The sequence below is a fragment of the Salvelinus alpinus genome, chromosome 1 (genome assembly GCF_045679555.1).
Source record: "Salvelinus alpinus chromosome 1, SLU_Salpinus.1, whole genome shotgun sequence".
Taxonomy (NCBI): Eukaryota; Metazoa; Chordata; class Actinopteri; order Salmoniformes; family Salmonidae; genus Salvelinus; species Salvelinus alpinus.
Window position 1 is genome coordinate 106,375,741 of NC_092086.1, and position 16,293 is coordinate 106,392,033.

At 43.9% G+C, this 16,293-nt stretch overlaps 1 protein-coding gene across 1 annotated transcript in view; it reads right to left on the bottom strand.

Moving 5' to 3' along the window:
• LOC139537948 (exosome RNA helicase MTR4-like) overlaps window positions 1-16,293 on the bottom strand; it is a 69,535-nt gene that overhangs the window by 28,674 nt on the left and 24,568 nt on the right. The window contains exons 15-19 of the mRNA XM_071339860.1: window positions 4,391-4,541; window positions 3,662-3,834; window positions 3,358-3,426; window positions 1,533-1,661; window positions 57-167 (exon numbers count right to left, since the gene is read on the bottom strand). Coding sequence (XP_071195961.1) covers window positions 57-167; window positions 1,533-1,661; window positions 3,358-3,426; window positions 3,662-3,834; window positions 4,391-4,541 — 633 coding nt within the window. The remainder of the gene's footprint in view (window positions 1-56; window positions 168-1,532; window positions 1,662-3,357; window positions 3,427-3,661; window positions 3,835-4,390; window positions 4,542-16,293) is intronic.

Genomic DNA, 16,293 nt, shown 5'->3' on the forward strand with positions numbered 1-16,293 from the left:
GCAATAGTGTTAATGGTTGAGAAAGGCATTGATGAACACAAGGCTTTGTCTCTCACCTGTATGGATTTCAGCATGCTTTGTCTGTTGTCATAAGGCCGGAGGTCTTTGGGGATGTAGAGACGGACGGAACTGATAGAGGTCAGGAGGCGGAGCATCACAGGAACCACCTGATCGCAAAGACAAATAGTATATTATTTTATGTATAGTTAATCTCTAAATATATTAGTATCTATTTAGTATCCAATATGGTAGCCATCATCGACTGCAGCAGGAGATCCTGAACACTTAATAGGGGTTTTAAACACAAATACAGCACTAAAATGCTATCCTGACTGCTGCTATGTCTACAAGTCTGTGGGATCTTTATCTAGGCACAAACTGAAGAACACCTGATTCAACTAATCAACCTTTCCAGTTTAAATCAAACTTGTTCCCCTAGCCTGTACTTCTAGCTAATGCAGCATAACGCATTTAGCAGGAGCCAGCCCAGAGAGCAGGACCAGGAAGTGTTTCAGCTGGAGTTTATGGGCTCCTCAGCGATAATATGAGACAAGAGGCAGCCAGGCAGCTGAAGCACTCTTGATCTAGACACAGAGCTCAGGAGTTTAGGACTGGTTGACAGAACTGAACAACAAGACACTGGGACTCTAAAGGGACTAGCGTACAATGGAGGAAACATGTGCCGCAACAGAAGAGGCAGTTTTAATGCATGGAATTATGTAGATCTGGGTTCAAATACCACTTGAGATCTATCAAATACTTTGAGTGTATGCTTTAACCTGCCTGGAGGGCCAGGTGGTGGGCATGGTTTGTACTTTTGGGGCTGTTCTATTGGTCCATTAAGCCACGCAAACTTAAGTCAAATGTGCAGCAGCAACAGCTAATGGAATCAAGTAAAAAATAACACTGTGGGAGTGTGTGTGAATATGAACTCTTAACTGAAAGAGATCTAAGACTTTGGAAGGTGTTTATATTACATGGAAGGTTAACAAACCAAATGTTTTGAACGAGGAGCATCTTTCCCAACCACACCAGTATGGTATGTTTCAATGTGAGAATGAAGGAATGTCTTAGATGGCGGTAAATTAGATACCATTTTAGAAAATTTATCTTAAAATCTAAAGATGATGCCATAGAGATGCAATATAGCCAAAAACAATTCCATTTAATTGTGTGGTTGTTGCTTTAAGTTGAAGGGAAGCTCTCGAGGACACAGCCCAGCAGCAGTTTGACCACTAACACCTTGGCCATGTTTGATTTCCTTCAGTCTCAAGGACAGTAACCCCTCCCATAATAATTGTGTGTGGTGTATATTCTAGAATACATTCATGTTGGATTCCATCCTACTGCTGACCACCAAACTAGGAGTATACAGTGTCCAGTCATCACAGCAATGCATACACATTGACTATTTCTCAACTATTGGGTCTCTGACCCTGTGTGAGGTCGTACAGGGTCAAATGAAGTGCACTAGACTAGGGAATAGGGTGCCACTTCTGACAGAGCCATGGCGTTTCCCATCATATGCACACCTGCATTTCACCCTTCTCCCCAGTGGCAGCAGGTTTAGCAGCCTCTGTAGCTGCATTCTTCACACTCTCCTGACTACAGTGGACCAGCACCTCCACCACGTACAGAGGGTCTGCATCACCTGTACTGGCCTGGAGAAGGAAACATACATACTCAACATGGGCACGACATTAAGCTGAAGGACAACACGTACATTACACAAAGGCCAAAACACAAGCGATAAACTATATCTACTTTGTAGTTACTTTAAATACTAAATGGTATGTTTTCAAAGATACTTTCTGATAACATTCAACATAAACTCAGCAAAAAAAGAAATGTCCCTTTTTCAGGACCCTGTCTTTAAAAGATAATTCGTAAAAATCCAAATAACTTCACAGATCTTCATTGTAAAGGGTTTGAACACTGTTTCCCATGCTTGTTCAATGAATCATACACAATTAATGAACATGCACCTGTGGAACAGTCGTTAAGACACTAACAGCCTCTGTACGTGGTGGAGGTGCTGGTAGGCAATTACGGTCACAGTTCTGAAAACTTAGGACACTAAATAGGCCTTTCTACTGACTCTGAAAAACACCAAAAGAAAGATGCCCAGGGTCCCTGCTCATCTGCGTGAACGTGCCTTAGGCATGCTGCAAGGAAGCATGAGGAATGCAGATGTGGCCAGGGCAATAAATTGCGATGTCCGTACTGTGAGACACCTAAGACAGCGCTACAGAGAGACAGGACGGACAGCTGATCGTCCTCGCAGCGGCAGACCACGTGTAACAACACCTGCACAGGAACGGTACATCCGAACATCACACCTGCGGGACAGGTACAGGATGGCAACAACAACTGCCCGAGTTACACCAGGAATGCACAATCCCTCCATCACTGCTCAGACTGTGCTCAGTAGGCTGAGAGAGGCTGGACTGAGGGCTTGTAAGCCTGTTGTAAGGCAGGTCCTCACCAGACACCCCCGGCAACAACGTCGCCTATGGGCCCAAACCCACCGTCGCTGGAACAGACAGTACTGGCAAAAAGTGCTCTTCACTGACGAGTCGCAGTTTTGTCCAGTTTTGTCACCAGGGGTGATGGTCGGATTCGCATTTATCGTCGAAGGAATGAGCGTTACACCGAGGCCTGTACTCTGGAGCGGGATCAATTTGGAGGTGGAGGGTCCGTCATGGTCTGGGGCGGTGTGTCACAGCATCATCGGACTGAGCTGGTTGTCATGCCAGGCAATCTCAACGCTGTGCGTTACAGGGAAGACATCCTCCTCCCTCATGTGGTACCCTTCATGCAGGCTAATCCTGACATGACCCTCCAGCATGACAGAGCCACCAGCCATACTGCTCATTCTGTGCGTGATTTCCTGCAAGACAGGAATGTCAGTGTTCTGCCATGGCCAGCGAAGAGCCCGGATCTCAATCCCATTGAGCACGTCTGGGACCTGTTGGATCGGAGGGTGAGGGGCTAGGGCCATTGCCCCCAGAAATGTCTGGGATCTTGCAGGTACCTTGGTGGAAGAGTGGGGTAACATCTCACAGCAAGAACAGGCAAATCTGGTGCAGTCCATGAGAAGGAGATGCACTGCAGTACTTAATGCAGCTGGTGGCCACACCAGATACTGATTGTTACTTTTGATTTTGACCCCCCCCTTTGTTCAGGGACACATTATTCCATTACTGTCAGTCATATGTCTGTGGAACTTGTTCAGTTTATGTCTCAGTTTATGTCTCAGTTGTTGAATCTTGTTATGTACATACAAATATTTACACATGTTAAGTGTGCTGAATAAAGTGAGAAAGTCTATTTTTTTGCAGAATTTATCCATATTACCTTGACGTTTGACTTCTTTGAGAAATTAACAACCACGCCCCATCCAAAGTCAACATCTTCGTTTTTGACCTGTAAAAAAGGGTCAACGCAATAGGCACATCTGTATGTTTAGCAATAACCATAATAGTTCCTTATCTTAACTTAGTTTTGCTATGTTTCCTATTTGCGGAAGCCTTATTAAACAGAACATAAAGACAAACTAGATGGGAAATGGTGGAGCACATTTTGTCTGTGTGGTTGTGCTATATAGTAAGTATTTCAGTTGGTGGTGTTGGCTGTGGTATGAGTGCTATTTGTTTCTAACCTTGACCAGTCTACCAGGCTGGAGGAAAGGAAGGCAGTACTTGGGTTTGTGGACAAACTCCTCGATCTCTTTGCCCAGTTTAGCCAGCTGCTGGCGGATCTTATAGTAAGTGACCACACTCTCCTCGTTGGGGATCTCTATGGCGTTATACATCTTCTCCAGCTTCCCCATCTCTGTGGAGTTAAAACAGAGTTCAATCATACCCAGAGAAAAACTAGAATGGGGATTCTCGTACTCTATTCTAATTCTAAGGTGATCATAGCAAACCTAACACATTGTCCACAGCGGTGGTCAAACGACACAGAAATAGCACCTGATGTTGCCATGTACAGTGTACAAAACATTAAGAACACCTTGCTACTATTGAGATGCTTGCTTGACGGTCAGTGCATCAATACCGGTATTTCGTAAAATACGGTATACCGCGCAGCCCTAAGTGACATCAGTAAGGGACCATAGCTATCACCTGGATTCACCTGGTCAGTCTACATCATGGAAAGAGCAGGTGTTTATGTTTTGTACACTCAGTGTATAGAGTTCAGATGCTCAAAGATAAAACATGCATTTACAAAACTTTACTTATGCTATACTTAGCCAGACCAAATCAACAGAACATTGAATCAACTTGGTAAATTCATTTGAATAAAGCACCACTGGCAGGGGAATTCCTATTAAAGAGGATCCGAGAATTACATATAGGACTAGACTTGAGAAGTTGTCTGCACTCACTCTCTACAACGCCGGGCACAGCCCTGTAGTGCTGAAACTGGTAGAAAGACTTCTCCAGCATGTACTCCGGGTTGATCTCCTCCACTCGCAACAGGTTGAGAACCATGTTGTAGGTGAGGTGGAATGCACTGTTGAGAGGGTCAGCTGAGCCCTGTGGAGAGCGGGAGGAGAGAGAGAGGAAGGTTAGACTGGTCGCTATTCAGCAGGTTGAGGACCATGTTGTAGATGAGGTGGAACAGGAGAGGAAGTTGACTGAGCGATACATCAAATTAATTAGATTAAGTCGAATGTATGTTTTTTTGTGCGAATTTCCAGATTCCTTCATGGCAAGAAACAATGTTTTTTTGTATTTTTCGTTTATGTCCGCTTGTTCCCATGTTGTCTTTTTGGTCTCGTCTCCTTCGCTCCTTCTGTGCACCTTCTGTGCACCTTCTGTGCACCTTCTGTGCACCTTCTCATTTATACCAGAGATCTGAATATAATGACGAAATGCTCATGTTTCCACCCTAATAATGGGAGTTTTTGTCCCAAAGGCTGAAAGGCAGGCGACAAACTTAGGTCCAAAATAAGCCCATAGAAACGCATTGGGCTTATTTGGGACAGATTCTGGCGAGAGTGAAAACTCCCGCTTCGCCTCTTCCTCTGTTTACACACACACACCAAGCCGCACCCCCTGCCACTCACAACAACAAAAGTTGAGAGATCACTTCTTCCTCTCGGTCAAGCGGTTTCAACTCGCTATTTGCATTTGGAGGTTTGGTCCAACAGAATGGGTCATATGGACACAAACACATAGAGACATTACACTGTAATAGAGAAGTTACCCTTTCTATCTACACCCTTTTTGTGTGAACTACTCAAATTGTGCGCAGAACAGACACTACTAAAACGAAAGTATCAATGAACATTGATTCTGGAAAATGAATGCTCAGGTTGCAGTACCGCTAGCAGCTTTTTAGCCAAAGACTTTTACTAGCTGTCTAGTCTGTTCTATAAAAGTGTAATAAGCATAAAACAATTATATAAGGAATTGGTAACTTGTTCTCATTCTGAAAAATGAGGTAGGTCATTTATTTCAACATCTGAACAAATTGGACAGACTAGCATGCTGTTCAAATGGTTGAGACGGCTGTGTTCATAATTCAACTGTTCTGCCTTGTTCGCAAGTAAATAGATCAAAGTATGCTAAACTTAGTATAAGTATAAAGTATAAGTATAAAGATTAGCTGGCTACTCACTAGCACGTGGACTTGTGCTTGAGAGATTGTGTATGAGACCTGTGTTCATTTTTCTATAACGCCTGCTTCAAGAAGTATTTTCATTGACAGACTTAAACAAAAAAGCAGGTTAAACTATTTGATTAAATAATATTCTTAGTGGGGCTTATATTTAGCCTAAAAAAGATTGTACATGAGATATACACTATATGGCCAAAAGTGTGTGGACACCTGCGCATCGAACATTCTAAAATCATTGACATTCATTTGGAGTTGGTCCCCCCTTTGCTGCAATAACAGCCTCCACTCTTCTGGGAAGGCTTTCCACTTGATATTGAAACATTGCTGCGGGAATTGCTTCCATTCAGCCACAAGAGCATTAGTGAGGTTGGGCGCTAATGTTGGGCAATTAGGCCTGGCTTGCATTCTGCACTCCAATTCATCCCAAAGGTGTTCAAATGTTGATTTTTTATTTCACCTTTATTTAACCAGGTAGGCTAGTTGAGAACAAGTTCTCATTTACAACTGCGACCTGGCCAAGATGAAGCAAAGCAGTTCGACACATACAACAACAGTTACACATGGAATAAACAAACATAGTCAATAATACAGTAGGAAAAAAAGTATATATATACAGTGTGTGCAAATGAGGTAAGATAAGGGAGGTAAGGCAATAAATAGGCCATAGTGGCGAGGTAATTACGATATAGTAATTAAACACAGGAGCGATAGATGTGCAGAAGATGAACGTGCAAGTAGATACTGGGTTGCAAAATAAATAAATACAGTATGGGGATGAGGTAGTTGGATGGGCTATTTACAGATAGGCTACGTACAGGTGCAATGATCTGTGAGCTGCTCTGACAGCTGGTGCTTGAAGTTAGTGAGGGAGATATGAGTCTCCAGCTTCAGTGATTTTTGCAGTTCGTTCCAGTCATTGGCAGCAGAGAACTGGAAGGAAAGGCAGCCAAAGGAATTGGCTTTGGGGGTGACCAGTGAAATATACCTGCTGGAGCACGTGCTGCGGGTGGGTACTGCTATGGTGACCAGTGAACTGAGATAAGGCAGGGTTTTACCTAGCAAAGACTTGTAGATGACCTGGAGCCAGTGGGTTTGGCGACGAGTATGAAGCGAGGGTCAGCCAACGAGAGCATACAGGTCGCAGTGGTGGGTAGTATATGGGGCTTTGGTGACAAAAGGGATGGCACTGTGATAGACTGCATCCAATTTGCTGAGTGTTGGAGGCTATTTTGTAAATGACATCGCCGAAGTCAAGGATCGGTAGGATAGTCAGTTTTACGAGGGTATGATTGCCAGCATGAGTGAAGGTTGCTTTTTGCAAAATAGGAAGCCAATTCAAGACTTAATCTTGGATTGGAGATGCTTAATGTGGGTCTGGAAAGTTTACAGTCTAACCAGACACCTTGGTACGTGTAGTTGTACACATATTCTAAGTCAGAACCATCCAGAGTAGTAATGCTGAACGGGCGGGCAGGTGCGGGCAGCGATCGATTGAAGAGGATGCATTTTGTTTTTACTTGCATTTAAGAGCAGTTGGAGGCCACGGAAGGAGAGTTGTATGGCATTGAAGCTCGTCTGGAGGTTAGTTAGCACAGTGTCCAAAGAAGGGCCAGATGTATACAGAATGGTGTCGTCTGCGTAGAGGTAGATCAGAGAAGCACCAGCAGCAAGAGCGACATCATTGATGTATACAGAGAAGAGAGTCAGCCCGAGGATTGAACCCTGTGGCACCCCCATAGAGACTGCCAGAGGTACGGACAACAGGCTCTCCAATTTGACGCACTGAACTCCATCAGAGAAGTAGTTGGTGACCCAGACGAGGCAGTCATTTGAGAAACCAAGGCTGTTGAGTCCGCCAATAAGAATGAGGTGATTGACAGAGTCGAAAGCCTTGGCAAGGTCGATGAATATGGCTGCACAGTATTGTCTCCTATCGATGGCAGTTATGATATGGTTTAGGACCTTGAGCGTGGCTGAGGTGCACCCATGACCAGCTCGGAAACCAGATTTCACAGCGGAGAAGGTACAGTGGGATTCAAAATGGTCGGTGATCTGTTTGTTAACTTGGCTTTCGAAGACCTTAGAAAGGCAGGGTAGGATAGATATAGGTCTGTAACAGTTTGGGTCTAGAGTGTCTCCCCCTTTGAAGAGGGGGCTGACTGCGGAAGCTTTCCAGTCTTTGGGGATCTCAGACGATACGAAAGAGAGGTTGAACAGGCTAGTAATAGGGGTTGCAACAATTTCGGCAGATCATTTTAGAAAGAGAGGCTCTAGATCAGGGGTGTCAAACTCATTCCACGGAGGGCCTAGTGTCTGCAGGTTTTTGGTTTTTCCTTTCAATAAAGCCCTAGACAACCAGGTGTGGGGAGTTCCTAACTAATTAGTGATGTTAATTCATCAATCAAGTACAAGGGAGGAGCGAAAACCCGCAGACACTCGGCCCCCCGTGGAATGAGTTTGACACCTGTGCTCTAGATTGTCTAGCCCAGGTGATTTTGTAGGGGTCCAGAATTTGCAGCTCTTTCAGAACATCAGCTATCTGGATTTGGGTGAAGGAGAATTGGGGAGGCTTGGGGGAGTTGCTGTGTGTGGGGGGGGGGGGGGTGTGCAGGGCTGTTGACCGGGGTAGGAGTAGCCAGGTAGAAAGCATGGACAGCCGTAGAAAAACGCTTTTTGAAATTCTCAATTATCATGGATTTATTGGTGGTGACAGTGTTTCCTAGCCTCAGTGTAGTGGGCAGCTGGGAGGAGGTGCTCTTAGTCTCCATGGACTTTACAGTGTCCCAGAACTTTTTTGAGTTTGTGCTACAGGATGCAAATTTCTGTTTGAAAAAGCTAGCCTTAGCTTTCCTAACTGCCTGTGTATATTGGTTCCTAACGTCCCTGAAAAGTTGCATATCACAGGGGATATTTGATGCTAGTGCAGTACGCCACAGGATGTTTTTGTGCTGGTCAAGGGCAGTCAGGTCTGGAGTGAACCAAGGGCTATACATCTGTTCCTGATTTTTTATAATGGGGCATGCTTATTTAAGATGGTGAGGAAGGCACTTTTAAAGAATAACAAGGCATCTTCAAACTGATGGGATGAGGTCAATATCCTTCCAGGATACACGGGCCAGGTCGATTAGAAAGGCCTGACCCTGAAGTGTTTTAGGGAGCGTTTGACAGTGATGAGGGGTGGTCGTTTGACCGCAGACCCATTACGGATGCAGGCAATGAGGCAGTGATCGCTGAGATCTTGGTTGAAGACAGCAGAGGTGTATTTGGAGGGAAAGTTGGTTAGGATGATATCTATGAGGGTGCCCGTGTTTACGGATTTGGAGGTGTACCTGGTAGGTTCATTGATAATTTGTGTGAGATTGAGGGCATCAAGCTTAGATTGTAGGATGGCCGGGGTGTTAAGCATGTCCCAGTTTAGGTCACCTAGCAGCACGAGCTCTGAAGATAGATGGGGGGGGCAATCAATTCACATATGGTGTCCAGGGCACAGCTGGGGGCAGAGGGTGGTCTATAGCAAGCGACAACGGTGAGAGACTTGTTTCTGGAAAGGTGGATTTTTAGAAGTAGAAGCTCAAATTGTTTGGGTACAGACCTGGATAGTAAGACAGAACTCTGCAGGCCATCTCTGTAGTAGATTGCAACTCCGCCCCCTTTGACAGTTGTATCTTTTTTTTTTTTTTTTTTTTTTTTTAAATTTTATCCCCTTTTCTCCCCAATTTTTCGTGGTATCCAATCGCTAGTAATTACTATCTTGTCTCATCGCTACAACTCCCGTACGGGCTCGGGAGAGACGAAGGTCGAAAGTCATGCGTCCTCCGAAGCACAACCCAACCTAGCCGCACTGCTTCTTAACACAGCGCGCCTCCAACCCGGAAGCCAGCCGCACCAATGTGTCGGAGGAAACACCGTGCACCCGCCCCCTCGGTTAGCGCGCACTGCGCCCGGCCCGCCACAGGAGTCGCTGGAGCGCGATGAGACAAGGATATCCCTACCGGCCAAACCCTCCCTAACCCGGACGACGCTAAGCCAATTGTGCGTCGCCCCACGGACCTCCCGGTCGCGGCCGGCTGCGACAGAGCCTGGGCGCGAACCCAGACTCTGGTGGCGCAGCATAGCACTGCGATGCAGTGCTCTAGACCACTGCGCCACCCGGGAGGCTGACAGTTGTATCTTGTCGGAAAATGTTATAGTTAGGGATGGAAATTTCAGGGGTTTTGGTGGTCTTCCTAAACCAGGATTCAGACACGGCTAAGACATCCGGATTGGCAGTGTGCTAAAGCAGTTCATAAAACAAACTTAGGGAGGATGCTTCTGATGTTAACATTAGAGGTCAAACGATTAATCGTAATGGCCAATTAATTAGGGCCGATTTCAAGTTTTCATAACAATCGGTAATCTGCATTTTTGGACACCGATTGTGGCCGATTACATTGCACTCCACGAGGAGACTGCGTGGCAGGCTGACTACCTGTTACGCGAGAGCCGCAAGAAGCCAAGGTAAGTTGCTAGCTAGCATTAAACTTATCTTATAAAAAACAATCAATCTTAACATAATCACTAGATAACTACACATGGTTGATGATATTACTAGTTTATCTAGCTTGTCCTGCTATGCATATAATCGATGCAGTGCCTGTTAATTTCTCATCGAATCACAGCCTACTTCGCCAAACGGGTGATTATTTAACAAGCGCATTCGCGAAAAAAGCACTGTCGTTGCACCAATGTGTACCTAACCATAAACATCAATGCCTTTCTTTAAAATCAATACACAAGTATATATTTTTAAACCTGCATATTTTGTTAATATTGCCTGCTAACATGAATTTCTTATAACAAGGGAAATTGTGTCACTTCTCTTGCGTTCCGTGCAAGCAGTCAGGGTATATGCAGCAGTTTGGGCCGCCTGGCTCGTTGCGAACTGTGTGAAGACCATTTAATCCTAACAAAGACCGTAATAAATTTGCCAGAATTGTACATAATTATGACATAACATTTAAGGTTGTGCAACGTAACAGCAATATTTAGACTTAGGGATGCCACCCGTTAGATAAAATACAGAACGGTTCCGTATTTCACTGAAAGAATAAACGTTTTGTTTTCGAAATGATAGGTCATTATTATCGTCAAATCTGGAAACTAAGGCTCATATTTCTGTGTGTTATGTTATAATTAAGTCTATGATTTGATAGAGCAGTCTGACTGAGCGGTGGTAAGCAGGAGCAGGCTCGTAAGCATTCATTCAAACAGCACTTTCGTGCGTTTGCCAGCAGCTCTTCGCTGTGCTTCAAGCATTGAGCTGTTTATGACTTCAAGCCGATCAACTCCCGAGATTAGGCTGGTGTAACCGATGTGAAATGGCTAGCTAGTTAGCGGGGTGCGCTCTAATAGCATTTCAAATCGGTGACATCACTCGCTCTGAGACCTTGAAGTAGTTGTTCCCCTTGCTCTGCAAGGGACGCGGCTTTTGTGGAGCGATGGGTAACGATGCTTCGAGGGTGGCTGTTGTCGATGTGTTCCTGGTTCGAGCCCAGGTAGGGGCGAGGAGAGGGACGGAAGCTATACTGTTACACTGGCAATACTATAGGGCCTATAAGAACATCCAATAGTCAAAGGTATATGAAATACAAATGGTATAGAGAAAAAGTCCTATAATTCCTATAATAACTACAACCTAAAACTTCTTAACTGGGAATATTGAAGACTCATGTTAAAAGGAACCACCAGCTTTCATATGTTCTCACGTTCTGAGCAAGGAACTTAAATGTTAGCTTTTTTACATGGCACATATTGCACTTTTACTTTCTTCTCCAACACTTTGTTTTTGCATTATTTAAACCAAATTGAACATGTTTCATTATTTATTTGAGGCTAAATTGATTTTATTGATGTATTATATTAAGTTAAAATAAAAGTGTTCATTCAGTATTGTTGGCTATATCACAGTAAATGCTGACGTCGGATTGATCATGTGCACAGATACACAATGCACTTCTCTCTAGGAATGTACTCTCCTCTAACAATGTGTGTACATTCATTGTTTCATAACTTCATTGTTGTGTGAATTGTTTGCGTTTGATTGTTACTGTATATCAATTCCCCATTACATATATCACCGGAAGTACAGTAATATTCATTCTTTTAATTGATGTTTTCTTGGTTACGGTCATTTCTGTTAACGCATTCAATATAATTCCTTTTACCCTTCTCATTGTCGGAGTGGATACATTTTTTTGCACAACGATGAGTATGGTTACGCTTAGAAGTAGGCACCTGATTACGCTTAGAAGTAGGCCTGCATGTAAATATAGGGATCTGATAGTATTTCTGATTGGCTTAAACCACAACCACTAATGAGCTGTGGAGCTTCTCAAAGTAATGTTTTCTTCAACTCAAACAGCAAGCAAACAAAGTCTGTTTTTACATCCATTGAGAATGATAATAGTTCCTGAATGTATTTGAAAACATCTATGCAGCCCTCAGCCTTTCAATAACCACTCAGGGTGAAAGGGAAAAATGTTACGCTCTGATCCAGTTAAAACGCCATAAGAAGTAATCAGGTGGGCCTATTTTATCAGTGCTCGGCTTGGACTGAAAGATTGCGGTACTCATTTCGGGTGCTGGTACGGTTTATATTTAGGTGCAGGAGCTTCAATAAAAGGAACAGGAGCTCAAGCAGTAGAACATTTGAGGTGGTGTTGGTATTCAGCTCTGGTGAGCTCCTGCCCAAGTCAAGCACTGCTTCTTATCCCTTGCACAAATAGCCTACAACTGTGTCTGTTCCGAGCTCACTGGTGCTGGAAACTGAAGGCCCAGAATATTTTACACCATGTTGCAAATTTGCTAGTGCTGGACCAAAATGAATAGTTGATACAATATTTCATGTTTGTTGCAGACAGGGAGGCCATGTGTAGCCAATGTGATTTATAAAGACATGTATTTTTTTTAAATCAGGATATTTTCTACCCACAGGCTGCAGTTATTTGTTGGCTTTATGTAGGCTATTTTTGCATAGCTGGCAATGGCAATAGAATTAACTTTTAAGATTGTATCATTTTCATTTAGATTTGGATAGAATTTCCATTAACCTCATGACAATGATTTTAAGATAAGACGGTATTATAAATTAAATGAAAATGTGCATTTGAAAACCATAATTTGCACGCACATCGGTAAAAATGGTAAGATAAATTGGCATTCCACATGACACAGTTTCCCGATTCCTTGTGTAGCCTATTACTGGCAACTTCAGGAGAGTAACGGCAGAATCTGGAAAAGCCAGCGGGGCAGGAGGAGAATGGCCGGGACACGTATAGTTTTTTTTACTGATCTCTGGCTCCCTCGAGTCATTTGTGTCTTAATTCATCAAACAGTGAGCTTAAAGACACATGTTTAAAAACTTACGAACCAGTTGGACCTCGCCTTGTGTACGGGAGCACTGTCATGCTGAAACAGGAAAGGGCTTTCCCCAAATTGTTGCCACAGAGTAGGAAGCACAGAATAGCCTAGAATGTCATTGTATGCTGTAGCATTAAGATTGCCCTTCCCTGGAACTAAGGGGCCTAGCCCGAACAATGGAAAACAGCCCCAGACAATTATTCCTCCTCCTCCAAACTTTACAGTTGGCACGATGCAGTCAGGCAGATAGCGTTCTCCTGGCAACGGCCACACGCGGTTTCGTCCGTCAGACTGCCAGATGGTGAAGTGTGATTCATCACTCCAGAGAAAGCGTTTCCACTGCTCCAGAGTCCAATGGCACAGAGCTTCACACCACACAAGCCGACGCTTGGCATTGCGCATGGTGATCTTAGGCTTGTGTGAGGCTGCTCGGCCATGGAAACCCATTTCATCAAGCTACCGACGAACAGCTCTCGTGCTGACATTGCTTCGAAAGGCAGTTTGGAACTTGGTAACGAGGGTTGCAACCGAAGACAGGCGATTTTTATGCACTACGTGTTTCAGCACTCGGTGGTCCCATTCTGTGAGCTTATGTTGCTTACCACCTCGCGGCTGATATGTTGTTGCTCCTAAACGTTTCCACTTTCCCAATAACAGCACATACAGTTGACTAGGGCAGCTCTAGGATTGCAGAAATTTGACGAAGTGACTTGTTGGAAAGGTGGCATCCTATGACAGTGCCACATTGAAAGTCACTGAGCTTTTCAGTAAGGCCATCCTCCTACCAAAGTTTGTATATGGAGATTGCATGGCTGTGTGCTCGATTTTATACACCTGTCAGCAACGGGTGTTGCTGAAGAAGCTGAATCCACCCATTTGAAGGCGTGTCCACATACTTTTGTATCTACAGCGCATTCAGAAAGTATTCAGACCACTTCCCCACATGTTACCTTACAGCCTTATTCTAAAATGGATTAAATATGTTTTTTCCCCCTCATCAATCTACACACAATACCCCATAACGACAAAGCGAAAACAGGTTAGAATTTTTGCACATTTAAAAAATAAACAAATAACTTATTTACATAAGTATTTCAGACCTTTTACTATGAGATTCGAAATTGAGCTCTGGTACATCCTGTTTCCATTGATCATCCTTGAGATGTTTCTACAACTTGGAGTCCACCTGTGGTAAATTCAATTCATTGGACATGATTTGGAAAGGCACACACCTGTTTATATAAAAAGGTCCCACAGTTGACAGTGCATGTCAGAGCAAAAACAAAGCCATGATGTCGAAGGAATTGTACGTAGAGGTCCGAGACAGGATTGTGTCAAGGCACAGATCTGGGGAAAGGTAACAAAACAATGTCTGCAGCATTGAAGATCCACAAGAACACAGTGGCCTCCATCAATCGCAAATGGAAGAAGTTTGGAACCACCAAGACTTAAAGCTGGCGGCCCCGCCTAACTGAGCAATCGGGGGGAGAAGGGCCTTGATCAGGGAGGGGACCAAGAACCAGATGTCACTGACAGAGCTCCACTGTGGAGATGAGAACCTTCCAAAAGGACAACCATCTCCGCAGCACTCCACCAATCAGGCCTTTATGGTGGAGTGGCCAGACAGAAGCCACTCCTCAGTAAAAAGGCACATGACAGCCTGCTTGGAGTTTGCCAAAAGGCACCTAAAGGACGCTCTGGAGGAAACCTGGCACCATCCCTACAGTGAAGCACGGTGGTGGCAGCATCATGCTTTGGGATTGTTTTTCAGCGGCAGGGGAAAGATGAACACAGAAAAGTACTGAGAGATCCTTGATGAAAACCTGCTCCAGAGCACTCAGGATCCTAAGCACACAGCCAAGACAACACAGGAGTGGCTTTGGAACAAGTCTCTGAATGTCCTTGAGAGGCCCAGCCAGAGCCCAGACTTGAACCCGATCGAACATCTCTTGAGAGAGCTGAAAATAGCTGTGCAGCGACGCTCCCCATCTAACCTGACAGAGCTTGAGAGGATCTGCAGAGAAGAATGGGAGAAACTCCCCAAATACAGGTGTGCCAAGCTTGAAGCGTCATACCCAGAAGACTCAAGGCTGTAATCGCTGCCAAAGGTGCTTCAACAAAGTACTGAGTGCTGAATACTTATGTAAATGTTATATTTCAGTACATGTTTTTTTTATACATTTGTAAAAATGTATGAAACCTGTTTTGCTTTGTCATTATATATGGTATTGTGTATAGATTGGTGAGATAAATATATTTTAGAAGGCTGTAAAGTAACAAATTGTGGAAAAGTCAAGGGGTCTGAATTCTTTCCGAATGCAGTGTATAGTGTATATTGTGAATCACCCATAAGTTTGAAAATAATCTTATATGATTTCTAGGCCATATCACCCAGTCCTAAGAATATGGTCATTCAGTAGACATACTGTCATAAGGAAAAATGAGTAACTCGGTGAACATACGGTACAGAAGACTAAGTCTTGCTGTTCAATGAGGAACATCGGAATTTCAGATCAACTGACTGAATTGAAATGAAGGGTTTGACTACAACCCCGAATCAATGCATGTCATAACGAGAGCTGAGCATCTCATGGTACAGTTTAAACTGAACAGATCTTGAATCAGTTAAACATTGTCATCACGTCTTACTCTGACAACTCCTGTGGTGAGAGAATGAAACACGAACATGGAGTTTGACCCTCCCATTGAAATCAATACCAGCTGTTGGTGAGGGACTTAAAGGGGCAATCAGCAGTTGCTACATCCATTTCCAGAGTTCTAAATTAATGATATATACCCATTGATTCTTTTAGAACATAACTTCTAAATGCCTCATGAGCTGCCACACTCCATCAGAACCCAAAATATAAGCTTGTTTTACTCCAATGTTAGTAAACAATGTACATGTAAACAAACCAAATATAGCCTGAAAAACACGCATCCATAGCTTTATGAATTTATGAGTGGTTACATTTCTCCATCCCCATCCATCAGCTTTTTACCGAAACAATGGCGGGGAATGCACTTCGTTATCGTTTCAACTGTTTTGAGACCACTCGTCAACAAAGCCAAGGGCAGTTTGAGTTTCGCAGATACTTTCTTGCGCAATCGAAAGTCTTAGTGAGCGATTACAACAGAATAGTCAGAAGAGAAATGAGATCTCCAGCGGGGCCAGATAATCATTTAAAATGAGACATCTCACTCCCTGCCATTAATCTGTCATGTGTTAAACCGCCCCTTGGCCCATTAAAGACCCAGTTGTGCAAG